This window comes from Dipteris shenzhenensis, chromosome 13 (assembly GCF_047967505.1).
Source record: "Dipteris shenzhenensis isolate YYH24624 ecotype China chromosome 13, Dip_SZ_1.0, whole genome shotgun sequence".
Taxonomy (NCBI): domain Eukaryota; kingdom Viridiplantae; phylum Streptophyta; class Polypodiopsida; order Gleicheniales; family Dipteridaceae; genus Dipteris; species Dipteris shenzhenensis.
In genome coordinates, this window is record NC_141608.1 from 54,798,712 (window position 1) to 54,821,129 (window position 22,418).

Here is a 22,418-nt window from a genome sequence, read left to right on the forward strand (position 1 = left end):
AAGAGAGAAGGAATGTTATGCTCAAACTAAGGTAACATGACCTCGAAAGGGTTGGTGGACATTTTCCTTTAGAGGACCGACTTTTGTATTATTTATTGTGCTTCAAGTGAATTGTAAAAAATTATAATTATCAAAGTCCTTGGTGAGGGTGAAAATGGCACATGACTAGATGGGTCTAAGGCTAGGGGCATTAAATGCATTAAATGTGCCAAGGGGCAAATTAATAAAAATGGTATCCCAAGAGAGGGGTAAAATAATACATTTAATAAGAGGCCTCATTATGATGACACACAACAATCTAGATCCATCTAGGGAATTGTGGGCTTTGGTATTCAGCATGCAAGCATTTCTCACATAGGTATTCATGGAAGCTTGTTGGACCAAAGATTGGCTAGGCAGTTATTCTTTTGTGCCATCCCTGTCCTCCTGTGGTTGAATCAGAATCAACACTCAATGTTCAGTTTGTTTTGTGACTGGTGACATTACGTACAAAATTTTGTTCCTCCATCCTTTTTTTGGGTTGTGACAAGGACTTAGTCTTTTACGAGAGACATGACTCTTCTTGTGCTCTTTCGGTACAACGAGGCTTGGTTGAGTCATGCTTTCTAGAGAACGTCTATGGCCTTCCTTATAGACCTACTACTTGTGCATTCCTCTATGGATACCTCATTGGAGATTCTAACGAGCATATCAGCATGGCATACTTGGAGATACATATACACAAAGTCTTTAGAGGGTTCTTCAGCCTTAACCTTGGACTTTCTCTACTTCTTTTATAGGAGTGTATTTGGCCTTGTTAGGGTATTTGTTGTTTACTACCTCGCATGATGTACTTTTCCATTAAGCTTGTTCTTAGTGTTACTTTAATGCTTAATAGAAGTCTTTTCTTTGAAAAAACCCAATTTTAGTAAAAACTACTTGTACTTTCGAAAATTTGAAGAGTTCAGAGTCACTTTTCAAACTCACCAATTCAAATTTTGCATTAGTTTGTGTGATGATGTGATTTTTTGTGTCGTCTTGAGTACATGCATGGACATTCAATGACATTTCTAAATCCGAAGCTCCTTTCCTAATTTTGCAGCCATTGTCCATCTGGAATAATTTTGCAGCCATCAACTTTGTATTTTCCACTTTTGAGGCAGCTTCCAAGCTGACATTTGAACATTGCATGAGTACCATGTTCTCATGATTTCCAACTGACATTGGAAGACTCTGTTCTGATTTCAGCATATCTTGTTCGGTCTGCAGCTTCCGAGCCTTGCGTCGCTGCCAACTGAAATGCCTGCAACGCTTTCTTGAATGATTAAGTACCTTGTTTTGAAATGAGGTCTCAAAAAAGCTGATGCTTCCTCCACAACGTACATCCCTGGACTTCTCATCACCATCACCAAGTTCCTTACAATTATCCTGTGGTTCCCCTTTTTTTTCGATATTCCTGCTTGGAGTTTCAACGTGCCTTTTGGATTGCAAATTCCCATTTCTGACTCCTGCAGGCATAAGCACAATCATTTAGGCAGCATATAGAGACTAATTCTTAAATTTTCATGTAGCTATTCCAAAGGAATGCATATATATACAACATGGATGAGTTAGGGAACATGCTCAAACTTATCACATAAAAAGTTCAGTAAACCACCAACTCCATCATGTAGAGTGGGGACCAGAACCAATGGCATGCCTACGAGTGTCATCAGTGCTCAATAGTGAGTTCAGCACTTCTATCAATCTATACTCATACACAAGCAAAAACATACATATTACACAAAGGTCATTGTAGTGAGCTTCTCCCTCAAAGCAATAGAGATGCAGGGAAGACTCGGCCATATTATGGGCTAGCACGTAGGGGGAAGGCCACAATTAACGAACATAACCCAAAAAGTTTTTTCAAATATATGTGAATCAGAATGGAATTTTGATTCGAGCACTTTAATATGCATCCTTCTTGTTGATAAAGTGCGAGGAAGGTTGCTGAAAATGAGATCCAAGAGGGAGAGAGGGAGAGAAGCGAAGTGACACGTTGAGAAGAAGGAGAGAATTAACTTCCATGCAAACTGAAATTTGTATACATACATATGTTGGCCTAAGGTTAGGCCTCATTTATTCATACCACTCATTGTACCTTATAAATTGGTACACATTTATTGTTCTACCCTTCATTTATTGCTGCCCCCTTACACATTAGATTGACATCATTATTTTAACTCTCACACTCCCCCTTAATGATCAATCTATTCTCTTTTACATTCATCATGTTTCTGAATTTTTCAAACTTATCTCGAGACAATGCTTTAGTAAGCATGTCTGCTGCTTGATCTTCAGTAGAGCAATAAACCAGCTCTATTTCCTTTGCTTGCACCTTCTCACGAACATAATGATAATGGATTTCAATATGCTTTGTCCTTCCATGGAATACTGGATTCTTTGCAATCTGAATACAGCTTTGATTATCACAATAAATTATTGTTGCACCTGCCTGTACTTCATGTATTTCAACCAATAAACTTCTTAACCATACTGCTTCACAAACAGCACTTTTTGCTGCAATATACTCAGCTTCTGTAGATGATAAAGCAACTGTAGGTTGCTTCTTACTTTTCCATGAAATAACTCCAGAGCCAAGTGAAAAACAATATCCTGTGGTAGATCTTCTGTCATCAACACTGCTGGCCCAATCTGAATCACAATAACCAGCCAGCAATAGATCACAAGATGCAACAAATTCGAGACCATAATTATAAGTACCCTTCATATATCTCAACAACCGCTTGGCTGCCTTCATGTGGCTCACTTTTGGATCTGCCATATATTGACTTAGGGCACTTACTGCATATGAAATATCCGGCCTCGTGATAGTGGCATAAATAAGACTGCCAACCAGTTTCCTGTAACCTGTACCATCCACTTTCTTTTCTTCTACATGTGAGGTTAACTTCTCATTCAATTCCATGGGAGTATGAATTACTTTTGAATCAGCCATTTCAAACTTTTCAAGTCCATCCTTAACATACTTGGATTGGGTAAGAAACATACTATTTTCTTGCCTCCACACTTCAATACCAAGACAGTAATGAAGCTGTCCCAAATCCTTCATGTCGAATTCCATTGACAAGCACTTCTTTATGTGCTCAATTAATGATGTACGGCTTCCTGTGATTACCAAATCATCCACATAAACAATGATCAGCAATAAATCTGTATTTTCATAGAAAACATAGAGATTGGAGTCATTCTTACTCCTCATGAAGCCATTCTTTGTAAGATACTCATCAATCCTTGAGTACCACGCCCTGGGAGCTTGCTTCGAGCCATAAAGCGCCTTCTTAAGCTTACATACAAGCTTCTCTTTACCTTTGATTTCAAAACCTTGAGGTTGTTGCACATATACCTCCTCTTCAAGAATGCCGTTGAGAAAGGCAGACTTGACATCCATTTGTGCAACTGGCCACCCATGATGAGTAGCTACTGCCAAAACCACTCTTACGGTTGTCATTTTTGCAACTGGAGCAAATGTCTCCTCATAATCAATCCCTTCTTGTTGCACATAGCCTTTTGCGACCAGCCTTGCCTTGTACTTGTCCAAGGTGCCATCTGCCTTATATTTGATCCTGTAAACCCACTTAGTACCAATGGCCTGCTTCCCATGAGGTAACTCAACAAGAGTCCATGTATTATTCTTCATAATAGAATTGTATTCTTCTTCCATTGCTTCTTTCCATTTGCTGTTTTTAATTGCTTCAAAAAATGAAGTGGGTTCATCATTAGAAAACACTTTTGCCATCAAAGCAAAGTTGAAATGTAACATACCTTTGTCCTTAATTCTTTGTGATCTCCTCAGCCCATCATTATTACTGTCAGCCTGCTCCAAAATACTACTATCTTCAATAGTTTTAATGTACCATTTTGGCAATTTCTTCATACCTTGTGCATTGTCTGTATCACCACCATCAATAGGAACTTCATTTGGAATGTTTGGGACTGTTTCATGCATATCTTGAGGCAGAATACCTTCATGAATACTTGCTGGCCTGTTTTGAGCTGCGTTGAATCCTTCATCCTTTATGTCTCTGGTCTCCTCATCAACTTCAAAGAAAATGAGAGGATCTACTTCTTCTTCTTCCAAATGAAAATCAGCGCTGGTTTTTGTCTCATCAAACAAAACATCTCGTGTGATTATAACCTTTTTACTAACAGGGTCATAAAGTTTGTAAGCCTTTGAACATGTTGCATATCCAATAAAAATACACTTGATTGATTTATCATCCAATTTCTGCCTATTTTGCTTGTGCACATGAGCATATGCCAAGCATCCAAACACACGAAGATGAGACACACTTGGTTTAATACCATAAAAGACTTCCTCAGGAGTCATACCATCAAGCGCTTTTGTTGGAGACCTATTTTGCAAATACATGGCTATGTGGACAGCCTCTGCCCAAAACTTGCATCCCAATCCTGAGTCTTTGAGCATACATCTTGCTCCTTCCACCATAGTGCGGTTCTTTCTTTCCGCTACTCCATTTTGTTGAGGACTATAGGCTGTAGTAAGTTGATGAAACATACCACTTTCATTGCATAACAAATCAAATTCATTTGACATAAACTCACCTCCTCTGTTACATTTTTAAGAGTACCAATCTCACCATTTTCAAGCTTGATAGGTATGTCGCCGTATCCTTGAATGGTTTGAGTTGAATCATCACCCAAAACCACTTTGTTACTGCCTTTTTCATCAATATATTGAGAGAACCAATCACCATTGCCCGTCATGTGTGCCGTGGCACCCGACTGATTTGTATGACCAGCCATCAACAAAAACTCATTATTATAATTTCTTTCATCATTTTGATTACCTTCTCCCACAAAATTATTTCTATTTTGCCTTTGCCAATTTGAGAAGCCTCTGGCTCTCCCTCTAGATTGTTGTGCATGCTGTTTTATTTGACATTCACTTTCCACATGACCATCCTTCCCACAATAATAACACGGGCCTCTTCTTGAAGTGTAAGAGCTGCGTCCTCTTCCACGAAGGTTGCCCCTATATCCTCCTCTTCCACGAGGGATAAATTGATTTCTTTCTTGATAGGCGGAGTTCGAATCTCCTCCTTCTTGGTGGCTGCCCTGATTTTGCCTTTCATTATTTCGATTCCATCCACCTCTTCCACGGCCACGCCATGGTCTACCTCTCACGGTGAATGCCTCATCCTTGTTCTTGGAACTCTTCGTCCCGCTTCCTTGTCTTCTTAACTCTTCTTGTAGCAAGAGAGCACTCAACTCCTCAAAGGTAGGAGTGGTCTCCCTCACCATTAGGGAAGTCACCAATTGTTGCCATGGTGAATTGCTTTCATTCATAGTAAGTCCATTCATGGCAATGCTTACCATATCCACATCTATCACCACTTCATCCACTGAAAGCAATTGGTCAGTGATATCTTTCAAACGAGTCAAATAGGCAGTGATTTGCTCATTTGGTTCCTTCTTAAAAGCATGCAACTTTTGTTTAAGGAACAATAACCTTGTTGTATTTACTGATTCAAACAAAGTTTGAAGGATTGTCCATGCTTCATTTGGAGTTGCAGCACCACTTATTTGAGGAATGATGCTGTCCTTCACATTCATGTTGATATAACAAAGAGCTTTTTGAGCTCTTTTATCAAATGCTGCTTGAACTTCAAGTTCAGCTACATACCTTTCATCCTCAGCCCTTTTCTCTTGAGGTGTCATATCTGGCACCGTTACTGGCTTCATTACATAAGGCCTTTCATCTTTGCCTTCCACAATCTCCCACAAGTCTTTTAACTTCAAGAGATTTTTTATTTTAAACTTCCAAATTGGATAGTTTTTGCCATCAAGTTTCCCACTTTCTGGGAGCACAAAATCAACCTTGCTGTCCACCATTTTGACTGAATTACAGCAAGCAACAAATTAGAATAATTACCCCAAAATTCACTTCAAACACGCAGCGGATACCTTACTACTTTGGGGTCTTCAACTCCTCAATTTTAGAGGTCTTTGGCTGGTCTTTTGGGCTGCAAATCTTGATCACTTTCATGCCTTCATGGCATTCACTGATCTTGACTGGTCTTTTTCTTCATTCATTGACATGTCTTTCAAACACATATGGGCTGTCCTCTCTTCGTGGCTTCACTTGCCATAGGGCTGCCCCTTTTCTTATGTGCTTGTCTTTTGCTTGATCTTTAATCAAACCTTGCGGGCTGCTGCATTCTTTCCTTGGAGTCAAGGGCTTCATTCTTCGACACTTGTATGGCGTTTCTACCCATCAAACTTGGGCATTTTCTCGCCATGATAGGGCTGATTACTTTCTCACCTTCTTGGGGCTGATTCCACTTTTGGGGTCAAAAACAAGTCTGAAACCCTAATTTCGAGATGGTTCAGATCCATTTACTGATTTCTTCCACTTTTTGGAATCTTCTTTGAACTTTCACATGCGTAATCACGAGGGGAACGCTTCTATCCAACTGTCATGCACTCTCCCTGCTCTGATACCATGATAAAGTGCGAGGAAGGTTGCTGAAAATGAGATCCAAGAGGGAGAGAGGGAGAGAAGCGAAGTGACACGTTGAGAAGAAGGAGAGAATTAACTTCCATGCAAACTGAAATTTGTATACATACATATGTTGGCCTAAGGTTAGGCCTCATTTATTCATACCACTCTTTGTACCTTATAAATTGGTACACATTTATTGTTCTACCCTTCATTTATTGCTTCCCCCTTACACATTAGATTGACATCATTATTTTAACTCTCACACTTGTACTATGCGCATACAACCATCGAACACAACATATACACTGGTAAAGTTCATGCATCATTTTTTCTGACTAGCACATGTTTTGAGAGTTTGTGCCATTACCAGCATTTTCAACACCCACACTATATAGTGCATTGCACATATAGAAAGTATTCTTTAAAGAACTAACTTAGCTATTCTGGTTTTTACAGTAAGCAATGTCTTTGCTGGGGCACAGAAAAATACTCTCTTTTCTGGTGCAAAAATACTCTTTGTTTATATTGGAAATAAACTACAAAAGTAAAGAGGCATCCAGCAGCACTGGTCTTTCCCCTAGAGACAAAATGCTCAGCATGGGGAGAAACATCATTTTAACTTCAAGGTGTCACCAGAACAAATTAAAATTCTTCCATGCCTCATAAATTATATCACAATTTGTACATGGAACCTTACTTTCCTGACCTCAGATCGTTTACCACCTTGCAAGTTAAATCTGCTTTACCTGCAAAGCTGTCTTGCTATCTGCCTCATGAGTTGGATCTATTGCAAGAATACAAAAAGATAGACATGCTAACAATCCCTTACACAAAACACATGCAATAACACAGGTTGCGTAATGCAACCCCTACAGAAATAAATCTCTGCACAGCTGAGAACGTAGTATTAAAATAGCGATGGGTTGGAATCATTTGTTCTCAACATGTACATTCTTGTCAACTCATGCTCCAAATTAACCACCCTACTATTACTAGGAGTTCCTCAAGAATATTAAAGCTTCTTGCTCCTTGTGTTACGTAAAATTCAATTGGCTAAACAGGGATGTTTTAATACGCTCAAGCTGGGGTAACATGACCTTGGAAGGATCCGTAGACATTTTCCTTTAGAGAACCAACTTTTGTATTATATTTATTGTAAATGGTTAAAGGAATCAATGTCAAGGTCCTTGGTGAGGGTGTCATGACACAAGACTAGGTGGATCTAAGGCTAAGGGGCCTAGTGCAAAATGCCTAGGGGGTAAAAGTGGTGCATTTAGGTGGTGCCCTAAAGTGATGACATGTGGCATGCTAGATCCATCTAGGGATATGTGGGCTCTGTGTGTAGCATGCATGCACTTCGTCTTATGTATTGTCATTGGAGCTTGCTACAACAAGGGTTGGTTGGGTGGAACATATTTGTGCTAGCACCTGTGATTCCCCTTGAAGTGAAATCTTCAGTTCTATTTGGTTTTTGACGAACTTATATACAATTTGGTTTGCTGCAGTTTATTGGGTCGGAACATTTTGGTGTTAGGGCTTATTGGGTTGGCAATTTTGGGGAGACTAGTTGTGGAATTAGTCACAATCTTGGAGCATGTTGATGAACACACTTAGATGTTTGTATTGCATCTGTGCCTCTCAGCACTCCCACAAAGTGGATGAGCCTTACATTTGTTTCCCTTCACAATTCCCTTCCTACTTCGTGAGTGTCAATAGTGTGCAGTGGGAAAGAGGGGAGAGAAAGAAATTATTGTAGCTTGGGCCTTGCACTCATTCCAGCCAGTATGTCTTCCGGAAAATAGTCGGAAGTTGCTTGGTGACAACTAGATTTGACAAGTCGGGAGATTTATGTGATCGTGGGTTTCCTGCTCATTGGAGAAAAAGGCTCGACTGGTAGGTTTTCATTTGAAATCTGACAATCGTTTGGGTCTCTTGAACAATCATACCAACTGGAACTGGAACGACAATCATGATCAAGAATCATTGGCATGGGAAAATAGTTTTGTCAAATTTTTATTTGTAAATTTCAGTTTGCTTGTAGGAAATTTTAAAAGAAACAGGAAATCAGAAAAGAAAAAAGAGACTTGCTGAAATGGATGAAAAAGAACAAAACTATTTGCTGGACTCAAGGGATAAGGACCAGGTTTTTATACAGCCTGTGGATCCATCGTTGGCTGATAGTATTGGGCTTCTCTAAGATGCTTTAAATCAGCTGATAAATCAGTAAGTTTAGGCTAATGCAGGTCAAGAGAACTTGTGCAAAATGACGCATGATGTGATGTCCTCAAAGTCCAAACAGGGGAAAGGAAAGGCTCCATCAGATCCTGAGCCAAGTGTTCACACGCTTGAGCCAGTTAAACTTAAAATTCCAAACATTGCTAATTATAGTCCAGAGAAGTATTCTATTAGGATGGTTGAGTGTAGTATTGATGTGATATAGACCAGGTTACACAAATGGGAAGAATCATTCAGCATTTGTGAAATCAAGGAGGACAAAGTTGTTGCTACCACCTAGGAAGGGTTCAAAGCTGAATATAGAAAGCATTTTCGTCCTCCTGACAAAGAATCTCCAGCTTGGGATTGATACTGAAATCTTTGTCACAGAAACCTGTCAATAGCTGAATACACTGACAAGTTTAAGGAATGTGTCATGAAAATAACAAACCCCCTTGAATTGAAAAGCATGTCCTTTCTCTTGATGAAGAATCCCCAGCTTGGGATGGATACTCAAATCTTCATCATAGAAACCCATCAATAGTTGAATACACTAACAAGTTTAAGGAATGTGTCATGAAAATAACAAACCCTCTCCCTCAGTTAGTTCAAGTCAAGGATTTTACTCATGGAATCAATATGACCAAATAAAAATGGAAGTTCGGGCTAAGTATGCAAGCTTGTTGGATGAAGCGATAGCAATGGCCCTAAACAACAAGGATGCAAGAGGCAAACCAAGTGGGTCTGTGCAATCAGGAACTCAGTATGAGTTTCAAAGAAGACTGTGTTTCAGAAGAAATGGATTTCTAGGTCAAATGGCCCGTAGCCAAGTGGTGGAACCAAGGGAAATCGATTGGGGATTCTGGAAAGCGAAGTACAACCCGTGGGGTGAAGTGCGAAGTCACTCCAATGGCAGACCGGGCTTGGTCGAAATCTTCTCTATCCCCAAAACATAAAGAAAAGGCAAGGAGAGAAGGAAAAGGTCAATACTTAAATATTGAGTGTATCTATTACTAAATTAGTTAAGAGTGCATCTAATCACATTCTTTTTTAGCCCGCAAAACGACAAGATATACAATCTTTACTAGGCCCGAGTTAATTAAGATGAAAGGGCAAGTGGCCGGTCATGATGTCATTGTGTTGTTTGACTCAATGTCAATGCACAATGTATTTAACTCAAAACTGGTAAAGAGACTAAAGCTAAAAACCAATCATCTGGCTATATGTATACAATCCAGATGGAAGATGGAAGTTCAATTAAAGTATGGGACCATAGGATTATCCAGTTGGAACTACAAGACTCTGCAGAGAAGGTGGATTTTGAGCTCGCCAGGGTTGCTCACGTAGATATAGCCCTAAGAATGGCTTGGCATTATTGGAAAAATCCAACCATTGATTTTAAGCCACACATTTACTGATTAAAGATGGTCGGGAAAGATTATGTGCTTAGAGGTGAAAAGGGTTTACCTCAAGGAACATTGGTCTCAGCTATGGAAGTCCAGAAGACTCCGAATGAGTTTTTATGCTCATGTGTCGGTAGAGCCGATTAGCAAGGCATTGACTAGCACTGATGGTTTCCAAGATGGGAAAATGGCCGAGTTGGCAAATAAGATAGCAAAGGAGTTCTCTGATTGTGTTAGGAAGGAGTTACCTTATGCTTCACCTCCAGAGCATAATGTTGAGCAGAAGATTGAGTTGGTTCCAGGGGCAGAATCTGTAAATAGGCCTCCATACCAACTAAGTTTTACAAAAGAAGCTGGGGTGCATAGGCAACTGGAGAAATACCTCAAGCAGGGGCACATTCAGCCCAGTTTCTAACCTTTCACTCCGCTAGTGATTTAAAAGAAAAACAAAGATAATACCTTTAGCCTCTATATCAATTACAAAGGACTAAATAAAATTACCATTAAGCATAGGTATATGATGGCTTGGATAGACGATTTACTTGATGCGTTACATGGAGCCAATGTGTTTAGTAAGAGTGATCTTCTGAAAATTATGTATGCAATAAGCATCCCTCACATCTTTTTCTGAACTCCAGCTCCTGATCATGCTCCCTCCCTCCCCCCCTGCCCTGTCTACCTTGCCTCCTCCCCACCGTGCAAGCTTCATCACCCACCCCGGCATCATCCTGCTCATGACCTCCCTGCCATGCAGACTCCATCACCCACCCCGCCATCCTGCTCACGACCTCCCCGCCAAGTTCCTTGCCATCGACCTGAAGTTGCTCCTACTCACGGCCGGTGTCTACATGTGCACGACCTTATAGTCACAGGTCTTCCTGACCAGTCCTTGAGATGCCATGGTTTTGGACATCAGGAACAATCTTGTCCCCGTTTCACCACGACAGAGCCCTCCACTGCCCCCAGTTCAGCCTAACCGGCAACACAAGACTCCACCCGCCATACGACTACCCCACCAAGGGAAGAAGGATGGACAAAAGTGGAAGGGAGAAAGAAAAGACAAAAAAAGAAGAAAAAGGGCAAACAACCTCAAGCGGATACCCCCCTTGAGAGTGCAAAGGTGGGCCACAGTAGGTAGCAACAATCCGGAAAGGGGAAGGAGAAGGTCAGTCAGATGCCACAGCAAACCCCCCTCCCCATCCTCCAATGGCTCCTCCCCCTCTACCCCAACCACCTGCTGTCTGAGAGGAGGCGGGGGCCCAAGAGACAGTACCAGCATCACCCACACCAATAGCTAGCATCCAGACAGAGAAGGGGAGCCAGGAGCCACCACACGTAGCCAACACACCCCCTGACCCATAGGTTGCCAGCACCCCTCAGTCAGGATCCTCTTCATCCACTCCCACAATTAGCCCCTAGAGCTTTACCTCTGGAGTTCTACCACGCAAGACCGTGGGACTACTTGGATGTAGCCGGCATCGGTTCATTTCCTGCCTGCCTGGACGTCAATATCTTCTTCTTCCGAAAGGAGAAGGAGAGTAAGGTGTCCGCCCTCTCCCCCCACGATGGCCTAAGCTATTCTTTCACACTCACTAGTGATGGGACAAAGCAGTGGACTGATGCTAGTATATGGAAGACCATTCGCACACAGTCCTAGGAGCAAGTACAGAGATGGATCGATAGTAGAGCAGGTGATCTACTTTGGCAGAAGTGGTAGGAAGGGGATGTCCGCTTGAGATGGCACCACAGTGTTAAGCGGTTCCACTTGATAATTATTGTTTGTCCACCACTAGAGTGGATCTATCCTGCGGAGGTCCATCCTTGGAGGGCCTTGGAGGTAGCGAGCTTCTACGGCATATCACTGACAGAGGTTTTGAGCTGGCTAGAGAGAACCTATCATCATGGTATGAAGGGACTCACTACTATTGTTTTAGGGGATGGGACGGATGATCTAGCCTCTCCCTCTAAACCTTCATGGAAGCGCCTTTGTTTGCATACAAGACTTCCATTGACGGCTTCGCCATTGACTGCGAGCAGACAGTTGTTCGTGGCCCACCAGTCCTCGTCATGAGTATACGCATCATCTCTTGGAACGTCAACGGGTTCCATTCCTCTAGAACCCATGGTCCCAGAAAAATGATTTTGAGACAGGAGCCGGCTTTAGTTGGGTAGGTGGAAGTGTTCCTGTTACAAGAACACAAGCTTTCAACCTCACAGACCAGTAGGTGCGGTAAGGTCCTCGCACGACGGTCACACACCTATTGGGAGTCCTCGATCGATGAGCAAGGGAGGAGTGGAGGTGTCAGTACCTCCATCAGTGCTCCGCTCCTGCAGCGCACGTTTGTGGTCATGGCACATTAGTTCCAGGTCGAGCACTGTGGGTGGGCTTGGACATTGAGGGATCTAGGATTGGAAACCCATTTCCCAAAGGCGTGGATCAGAAGTATTGCAGCCCTCTACAAGTTGGCCTCCAGCCGAGTCATCACTGGAGGCCGGATGGGAAAGAGGCTCACCCTCGAGCACTCGGTACAATAGGGGTGTTTGCTAGCGCCCTATCTTTTCCTTTTCTTCGCAGAGGCCATGGCTCATTTCCTTCGAGCCCACACAATCGGACTTCAAGGAATGCGCCTACCTATCACGAATGATACAGAGCTTCTAGAGACTGAGTGTATGCAGATGACATGGCCCTTTATGTTCAGGACAATGTAGAGTCTCTGGAGAGAGTGAGGCTGGCTTTAGAGTTGTTTTGTCTAGCAACAGGGGCGAAAATCAACTAGCACAAGTCAGTCGGTTTTCTCACAGATCCTGGAGCCAGCTCATAGTGGGGTATTTTCCTTGGGTTTTGATGGATCCCTAGAGGCCAGACAACACGCTACCTAGGCTTCCAGGTGGGGTTGGATACCACGCCGACACAGTTCCTATCTCTCCTAGCTTCCATCCGACGGAGACCCAGAGCTTCAGAGTCAAGCCCTGCTAGGCAAGTTGGTTATATGTGGACTAACCCCACGAGGGCAAACATGGAAGCTCTTGCTTCAACATGGACTCGGTGCTTGCACTCCTTAGAGAGGAGGTGATTGGTAGCCCTCTACCACGTGGATCTTCACGTCAGCCCCGTTGACTCAACCTCGCGCCCCGTTTCTCCGTAGCCTCCTCATTGTCTAGAGGAGGTTGCAGCATAGCCTCTCACAGTTACCTCCTAGCTACCAAAAGGAGATTGACAAGCAGCCACTTATCTAGAGCAGCTTGGTGACAAATGGTACACGACAGTAGCATGGTGAGTGTTCCCACATCCCATGGGTAGATTGGGCACGTGAACCAGCACATTCACTTAGGGTTTGGAGGGACATCTTCAGTCAGCTAGACACAGGTGAGCTAACAACAGCAGCAGGTACGACGTGAGGGACCCAGGCTCGAAGAGCGGAAATAGACGCCGCTATTCTTGCAGGATGGATGATTCCCTCGATCACCAGTCAATGGTTCTCGGGCGATGAGAGGTGGTTGGAACAGTTTACACCGAGAGGCATTCCACTAGTAGTCACTGGTTAGACTTCTGACCCTTCGATACTTTTTTTCTTGGTCACAATTGGTAGCCGTCTTCAAAGGGATTTCATTGACTAATCCCCTTCTCTCCCAGTAGCGCATTCGAGTTGTAGGGCTGCACAGGAAAGAATGGCATATAGACCCCCTAGTGGAGCAAGCCCAGGATTGGAGACTCTGGATATGGGAGGATTGCACCATGGCACAGGTGGAGTGGGATCCAGGGGAGTGGCGCTAGCCACCACTCGATTTTTCGGAGAGCTCAATTCCATTCTTTTCCTGCAGCGCGGGCATTGGCAGGCGTGTGCTTGGGGCCTTGCAGCGCAGGCCACCTATCCAGGCGCACAAATGGTATGCACACTTATCTTCCTTCGTGCTTTTTGGAAGACCCTCTAAGCAAGCTGGCGCCTGAGAAAAATATCCTACTTTCTTTGGATGGTGGCCCATAATTGCTACTGATGGGGAGTTAGCTACGATAGATGGGATAGAACGGGCGGTGCCAGATCTATCAGCAGGACGAGGAGCCCCTGAAGCACTGCCTTTGGGATTGCACACACACCCAGGCAGTGTGGAAGGGAGCCATGGGGATCCTAGCACAGGCTGCACTTGAGCTAGGACCGATCACTCAGGGGGCCTTCTGTTGGTGCAGCACAGAGTTGGGGCATCACCTAGCCTACGAGTTCTCGCCACAGGACTTGGTTCTCCTTGTTACCTAGGGTACATGGCCACACATGGAGAGCTTCCCTTGGTAGCTGACAAAGATAAACGCAGGTGCAATGACCCGACACCCAGTTTGGGAGATCACTGGGAGCATTATGGACTGGCACACTTGGACCTCTCGATGCTCGCAAATACTAGGAGACCAGGTGCCATCTATGACATAGATCCTAGCTGACACCTCAAGCACGATCACGCTCAAAGGTCAGTGGGATCAAATTCAAGGTGACTCCTAAGCAGGGAAGGAAAAGAGATGTCGTTTCTTTCGCCATTGGGATCATCAAGAGCTCTTTTTCCAGCACACCGCTCAAAGTCTTCAGTGGCGATACTCGCCCCACTGTGGCTATTTAACCACACCCAACTAATTACGCCCTGAGAGGCTTGTACATCTCTTTTTGAGTTTCTCTAAGGCTACATCCATTTTGTGACAGCAGCCCACCGGCTGTAAGGCCATCTTGTATTCTCGTCTTCAAAGTAATATAATCAGCCACAACCACACCCTAGATTCGCTCAATCAATCTAGGTGGCATTACTAGCTACGTCATTGCTTCGCTCAATCACAAGCACACACATGACTACATGCTAATGATGTATTCCCATACATATGCCATACATGAGTTTGCATATTTCAACACCCCATTTTGTGACAGCAGCCCACCGGCTGTAAGGCCATCTTGTATTCTCGTCTTCAAAGTAATATAATCAGCCACAACCACACCCTAGATTCGCTCAATCAATCTAGGTGGCATTACTAGCTACGTCATTGCTTCGCTCAATCACAAGCACACACATGACTACATGCTAATGATGTATTCCCATACATATGCCATACATGAGTTTGCATATTTCAACACCCCCTTCAAACTCATGACATACAAAAGAGTTTAGGCATAAAGTGTCTTGGTCATCCATGACTAACTCAAGGACATGTCCACCTTGAAATAGCTCAAACGCACAATGGGTTGTTCCCTCAAGATAGGAGAGGCAATCTTAGCTTCACTATTTGTGGCTTAGAGGTGCGGAAGGTTTAGGAGACTTGGTCTCGGAGGCTTAGCCATGACTGAATACAAAGAGTTTTCTGGGGGTTGATTACATTGTCATGAAGAGGCAAATGCTAAGGGAATACATCTTCTACGAGCAATCTACCATTATAAAAAGATGTACAAGGAGCTTTTGAAGCACTCTTCTTCCTCACAGTCATGCTTAGATTCTAGTGTTGCTCTTCTTCTTGATCTTGATTTGCATCATCTTCCTCTTGATCTTCAGCTTTGTCAGTGCAGCTCATCATCTATGCTCTTTCTACCTTCTTCCTTTGAAAACAATCTCTCTCCCTGTTTCCAGGCTTGTGAGAAAAATCACAAACATTGTGTCTTGAAACTTGACCTCATCTTTTCCGTTGTACATTTGTGGTAGAGCATTTCATCCCTTGAAGATGCCTCTTGCTTTGGCTTTATCTTCTTTTCTTCTTCAAGGAGAGTGCTTCAACCTCTACCAATCTTGAAGCTAGCATATTGGTGAGAGTAGTGACAACATTGTCATACTCTTTAAGAAGAGATTTGAGCGACACACCATTAGACATATCTTCATCAATTCTACAATCAATGCTTGCAAGTTGTGTCAACAATCCTTTCATACTTCAAATGCAAAGCAAGAGAGGAATGAGACTATATTTCCAACCTAAACCAAAAGGAAAGGCTGGGGAGAAGTGTTGATTTCAACCAAGCGATCAACTCCAAAGGTAAATGCAAGTCTTTAAGTGGCGAAAGAAAGGATGGCAAGGCTTGCTAGGAAGCCATGTTGCATTGAATGATTTTGCTTCGAGCTTTGGGATTAAGCCCAAATAGAGTGTTGAGTTGCTCCCATGTATCCTTTGCCAAATCACATCCATCAACATGAAGAATGTAGGTGTCATCAAGATCTACCTAATGATATCTTGAGCCTTGTCGTCCTTGACATCCCAATCAATAGCTTGTGCAGTCCATGGCTTCTTCTCTTTACCATTGGCAATGTTCCACAGCCCTTTTTTCATGAGTTTAAGCTTGATTCTTGTCTACAAAGTGTGGAATGCCTGGCCCTTGAACCTAAAGCTTAGTCCATCATTGCTTTAAGGCATTGTAATAGTATACAAGGTTCAGAATGTAAAAATTTTAAAGAGTGAACAAATATTTAACAAAGTAGCACAAGAAATTCGTTGACTGCGTGATGTTCAAGATCTAGCAAGAGATGAAGAATTGAATTACTCTGAGGGAAAATAAAGAGGTGTGAGAGAACAACATGAACCAAATGAACATCATTGTTCATGGTGCAAGGAGAGGAGTTTGGCAAGACTGGAATGCCCTTTTTGCTCCCTGGGAGACAAAGCACAAAACAGCTTGACTTGCAGATGTGATAACTTTCCATAGAGACCTCGAATTGCAACAATTTGTAACTCTCAATGTCCTTTACAACTTTTGTTAAGACACAAACCTCAAATTCTTCATGCATCTTGAGATATACTCTCGTATATTTTCAAATATCATAGACGATTAAAGAAGACAAATACAAATGACCTCATATCATTGTCCAGCTACTGCTAAGATGAAATTTGTCAACAAATCGAGAGGGTGAGGCAAATATGATCTACAAGGTTTCAAGAGAAAAGAGGGCAGAATAAGGAAGATGAAGAAGGAGATGGAGAAGATGATGACATGGCTCTTGTTAGCTCAAGGAGAGTCAAATGGTGAGGGTGGAAGATCCTCATGCTCTGATGCCATGTAAAAAAATGTGAGGCAAGATCAATCAATGGAGCGATTGAAGCATTTGAAGAAGAAACACAATTACTTTATTTATGAGAGAAGCCCAATATAAAGGCAAGAGATACAAGTCACTTGACATCATAAATCACCTCAGACATGGGAACCCAAGCTCTTACAATCACTCGATGATTCTCTCATCACACCACACCACACATTGCTTAGCTCAATCACAAGCACACTCTACTAGAACACTTCTAGTCCTATGCACACACATGACTACATGCTAATGATGTGTTCCCATACATATGCCATACATGAGTTTACATATTTCAACATTTTAATCCTTCGAATGGATGACACCCTATAACCTCATAATTAGCATGGAACCAAAAGGTAGACCGCATTGATTAATAGGAGAATAGAAGGCCCGATATGAAGAAAGACTGAGAAAAGGATATCACAAGTAATGTTTGGGTATGCGCTCATTGGGCGATCAAGGGACATTTGGGAGAAACATTGCAGGTCATATTACAACACAATAAAATTGACAAAACATGGGACTGAGAGGCAACATGCCTAGATGTGGGATGGCATAAAACAAAAGACCGGTTTCATAGAAAGTAAGCATAAGCAAGTATCATCGAAGCAAGTAAGTCATGTCATACAAAGAGAGGAGATTGAAAAGCAATGCAACTCCAAACTGATTGCTTTGACCAAAATCTTGTAACAAGTGCCCTAAAGAGTGATAGGCCTCCACTGCAAAATAAAGTCCCTACCACCCCCCTTTGAGAATGAGATGAATAAGACCCTCTGAAAGGGAATATGGCATAACACGTGTCCCAAATACTCTACAAGGTTGAGGTAACATCATCACCAATTGTATCCCAAATATAAATAAAGAAGGATGGGGAGAGCCCATCCAGACCAGGGCAACTTGCCCTTATAAAGAGCAAAAAGAGCATCCGAAAACTTGTGTGTTCATGAAAGGTGTATTAGATAGTCCCTGTTGAACTAGGTCTAGTAACACTAGAATGCACTGCCAAATACAATCTTTGGCATTAGCCGTGACCTAAGAAGAAGCATATGCTGTCAAAAGAGAAGCATAAAACTCTATAGCAATATCCAACACAACATCCGGATCTATCTAGAAGTCACCATGTGAGTCAATGAGTAGGGAAACCCTCTCTCTTCCATGTCCGGGTCCAAGAGTAGAGAAGAATTGCTTATTGACTATTCCACTAAATTGTGTCCAAAAGGCCTCTCAGGCATGGAAAGCATACTCTGTCTCCTGATCCAATAAATCCCACTGTCTCTTCTTGAGGTCACCTACTCCAAACAGCATTTCCTAACACAAAAATCAGCAAAGGTGTGGTCGCCTATCCTTGCAGCATTGTCAAATTGCAAAAACTCTTCCCCGAAAACTCATTCATGAGGTCGCCCTGCTCCATGCTCTACATACAATCAATTTCCACTAACAAAACACCCAATTTTCAGGTCGCCTAGCTTTTCATCTTGTTTTGGCTCAAAAATCCTCATGTTCTTGAGGTTGCCCACCTCTTCCTGCCTTTGGCTCCTGTTTCCGGCAAAAAAGAGGTCGCCCAGGTCTTCTTCACTTCCCGGCATAGTTTTGCAACAGTTCTTCATAGCAAATGCTCGTTCCTGACCTCTACTTACTATCCACTGCCTCTTTTCAGCGATTCCAACTCTCCCAGCTCAAAATCTGCTCACCAAGCACGTGCAATCGGCTCTCTGGCCAGCTTCCTCAGCATCTACAGCTTCTCTGCTTCATTGCTTGCTCTATCTCTCCCCAGGATAATCACAAATGAGCTCCCTTAAGCACAAAACAGGCACCTACTCTAGAAGCTTCTTGACCTGACACATCATCGCATGTACACCAGGTGTCTAGAATTGACACATACTACTTCAAATCAAGCTCCTATTGACACACAGGTGTCCAGTAACAGCCCACATGACACCTCACTGCATGTCACAGGGTGCATTAAACCCCTCTTCTAAAAAGTTCATTGCACTGCCTCCATGAACTTTTTAACACTCTCTCTACTTTCTGTCTCCTACACATTAACATTTATTTCAGCAATCACTAAGAGCAACGGAAATCAATTACATATTCAAACTGCACTCAGTTTTGCACAAGATATACATGTTTTGGGTTTGTTTTGCTCACACATCATATGATTCCAAGCTACATCCATGAGACCATAGTAGAACACACACACTGATCCCCACCAGTTTCCCATTACCAGCTTTTTGCCACCGTCTACTATAGCACCACCAACTGCCCCTCGCTAATTTGACATGGAGATTGTTCCAAAGGAGCCACTCAATGTTTTCAGCTCACAACCTCGTACATGGCTCAGATAGACAGATATACATATATCTCACATGTGGCTCTTGCATCAGTTTCACTATTTTTTATGTTTCTATCCTTTTTATGATGGGCACTGTGGCCCATTTTCAAACACCCTATCATGTTTTTTTATATGACTTCTTTCTATCTTATAGACTTTTTTGGCCCTTCCTTTTTCAAGCTCCTACACATGCTGAACTCATCATATAAAAATGTTTCAGTTACAGTAATTTAACATATTTGTATACTCTCTGGTTGTACACGCAGTTGGCTTCTCCCCAACTGTTGCACTTGGCGAAAGCCAACACTTTGACTAAATCATAAACAAATATGCAATTCCTTAGAACAGTTTTCTTGATCTTATTTGTGCTCAGCAAATACATGACAAACGTTCTCTCAAGTTTCTTTTCATTATTAAATGAAAAAAAATGTCTTAATGGACCAACAAACTCATGCACAAACTCTCCAAGCTAACATTTAGCTTCTTAGTTTTTTAACATATAGGAATGATTAAGCTAGATACCATTCCTACGCTACGTTTTTGCATGCCTCTTCTTTGGAATACCGTAGCTTTTATGTTTCATGATGCAATACAAGCTAACATTCAACATACAATTTCATATCCTCTTCAGCTAAAGATGATTCCACCTGTACGCAAACATGGCCTTAGATTTCGACCATGTACAGAATCCAGTACTGAAGTACCAGCAACCTGCATGTAGCACTTGTTTGAAAGTGGATGGAAAATATCCGCATATGATAGAAGGTATAGCATGCAACAGTCACCAATCTGCATTCAATGCAAAATTATACAATCAAATTGTGCAAGTAAAGTCCATGAAATACAAAAGAAATCTGCTTTAAAACCATTGTTTACCACGACACATCCCCATTTAAACAGTTTACAGGTTTTCTGTTAAATTTCATCTTCAAATGTTGAACATTAAAGAACCATGAAACATAACTCTTGACACTAACAAACTTGGTCTTACACGAAAATCAATAAAAATATCAAAGATAAAACAAAAAATTTTAATTCCAAGCATACCTACACAATTGTTTCAATGCGTTTGAAACCTTTTAAGTTTTAACTCCGAAATTGGGTATATTAGAAAAGCATCAAAACTTGAAATAGACAATTTGTAATGAAGGACCTAAGTTGCCACCCCACCCTTTGTAGGTATCGTGATTTGACATCTCTCTCTCTCTCTCTCTCTCTCTCTCTCTCTCTCAGAGGATTGAGCATGCATGGCACATGGGGCGGGACCCCATGCGCCCACAGCCTTTGATTATCAGATTCAAAGACACCCAGGCCCGACTTACAGTGCTCCAACAGCGTGCCACCCTATGGGACCACCCTACCATATTCATGGACGAGGACCTTACAGCGTTACAAGTGGACGAGCGATGTACCCTTCTCCAGCAGCGAGTTGCAGCCCACCAGAGGGGAAGTGGGCCATCGTCCACGATGGCTGCCTGCTGGTTGGACCCCACAGCAGAGCCCCACCAAAAACAATAGCAAGTCCCCCCCCCAATAATAGGGAGACATGGTCTATGAGACTTAGACTCAACACCACGTACCATGGCATGCACCATATGGAACTATAATGGTACCCTATGGTCAGACCCAAAGAATTTCTCAGAGTCATACACTAGACAAGACATAGTTTTCTACACAGAGACACACCAGAGCCCTGAGGACCCACTTCCCCCGATTAGTGGTTACATTCGGGATTCAGCATTCCGTGAGGAGACCAAAGACACTGGAGGTGTTCAAGGCTCAGGAGGAGTTGCGATCCTCTTCAGATCATCCCATATTAGTCTGATCTTTGTGGTCAGACGCAGTACAAAAGCTCACTTCCTCTGGCTTTGTCTCCGATGCCCCCCTGCACATGATCGTTTTATTGCCGCCTGCTACTTCCCCCCCAAGACCATCACACTTCGCATAGATGCTACACGAGGATACAGAGACATCCCCCTACGCCATATTGTACCTAGACATTGTGGAGTTTTCCAGACACGAGTGGTCCTCCTTGTTAGGGACTTCAACGCGAGGACAAGTACACATTAGACATTCCTCCTGGATTTCCATTTAGATCCGGTCTTGTTACCTAAGGTGGACGTAGAGGACTCACGCTTCCCCCGCTCCTTGACCGATAGTCGAGCCCCTATCACAACATATGGACAGGCTCTCTTGGATCTCAAACGCATACATGATATGGTCATCTATAATGGGCTAGACAGATGGCCTACATCTTGCGCTTTCACATGCTTCCCACATGGAGGAGGAGTGAGTGTTGTTGACTATATTAATGGATCTCCTGCTTTAGCCTCATAGATCACTCACTTCCACATCACACCCCCACCCCCAGGAGCCGACCACACCTACCTCTTCTTCCATCTTATCGCACCCATAGCCCCACCTAGTTGCATTCTGCACCACACTACCTATCACAATATACACTTTGATCACAAATTCTCACCCGACTATTCAGCCCACCTAGCCTCTCTTCTCAGAAACAGACACCATACCCTCTCTCGATCACCAGGATGCCTTTATTACCCACTCCCTCCACAATGCCGCCTGCCATATCTTTCCATACACCACTCGGTCCACCCGCCCTCCATTGGTCGGCTCCACCCCTTGCAATAGTTGGTATGATGATGTGTGTAAAGCCATGCGCCGCACACTTCAACTCACAACCCAACAAAATGCTAAGGCTGACCCACACCTCACCAAGGAGTATCACCACCTTATCTACCACAAGAAGTTAGCCTTCCTATGCCAAAACGAGGACATACTACTATACATCCTATTTAGTAGCAACTCCAAGGACTTCTGGAGGAAGTTTCTAGAGCATCAATTCCCCACCCCCCTCACAAACACCTCCCTCTGGCACCCCTACGCACGCACACTACACGATGTTCCAAACCAGCCC

The 22,418-nt window shown here is 42.9% G+C and overlaps 1 protein-coding gene across 1 annotated transcript; it reads right to left on the minus strand.

Moving 5' to 3' along the window:
* Nucleotides 1–399: 399 nt before the first annotated feature.
* LOC147895601 (uncharacterized) lies at nt 400–20,939 on the minus strand. Its single transcript, XM_087383481.1, has 4 exons — nt 20,874–20,939; nt 20,128–20,269; nt 967–1,487; nt 400–426 (listed from the first exon to the last, which is right to left on the minus strand). Exons 1-4 carry the CDS (start codon nt 20,937–20,939, stop codon nt 400–402), a joined length of 756 nt encoding a protein of 251 aa, XP_087239607.1.
* Between the last annotated feature and the right edge of the window lie 1,479 nt (nt 20,940–22,418).

Bases quoted from the DNA above. Each gene is read 5' to 3' on its own strand.
- LOC147895601 (XM_087383481.1), bottom strand. From the start codon at position 20,939: ATGGCCCACTTCCCCTCTGGTGGGCTGCAACTCGCTGCTGGAGAAGGG. The intron at 20,270-20,873 runs GTAACGCTGTAA...CATTGAATGCAG, and splicing joins GGTACATCGCTCGTCCACTT to ATTGGTGACTGTTGCATGCT. The intron at 1,488-20,127 runs GTGGAATCATCT...TTATGCCTGCAG, and splicing joins AAGGCCATGTTTGCGTACAG to GAGTCAGAAATGGGAATTTG.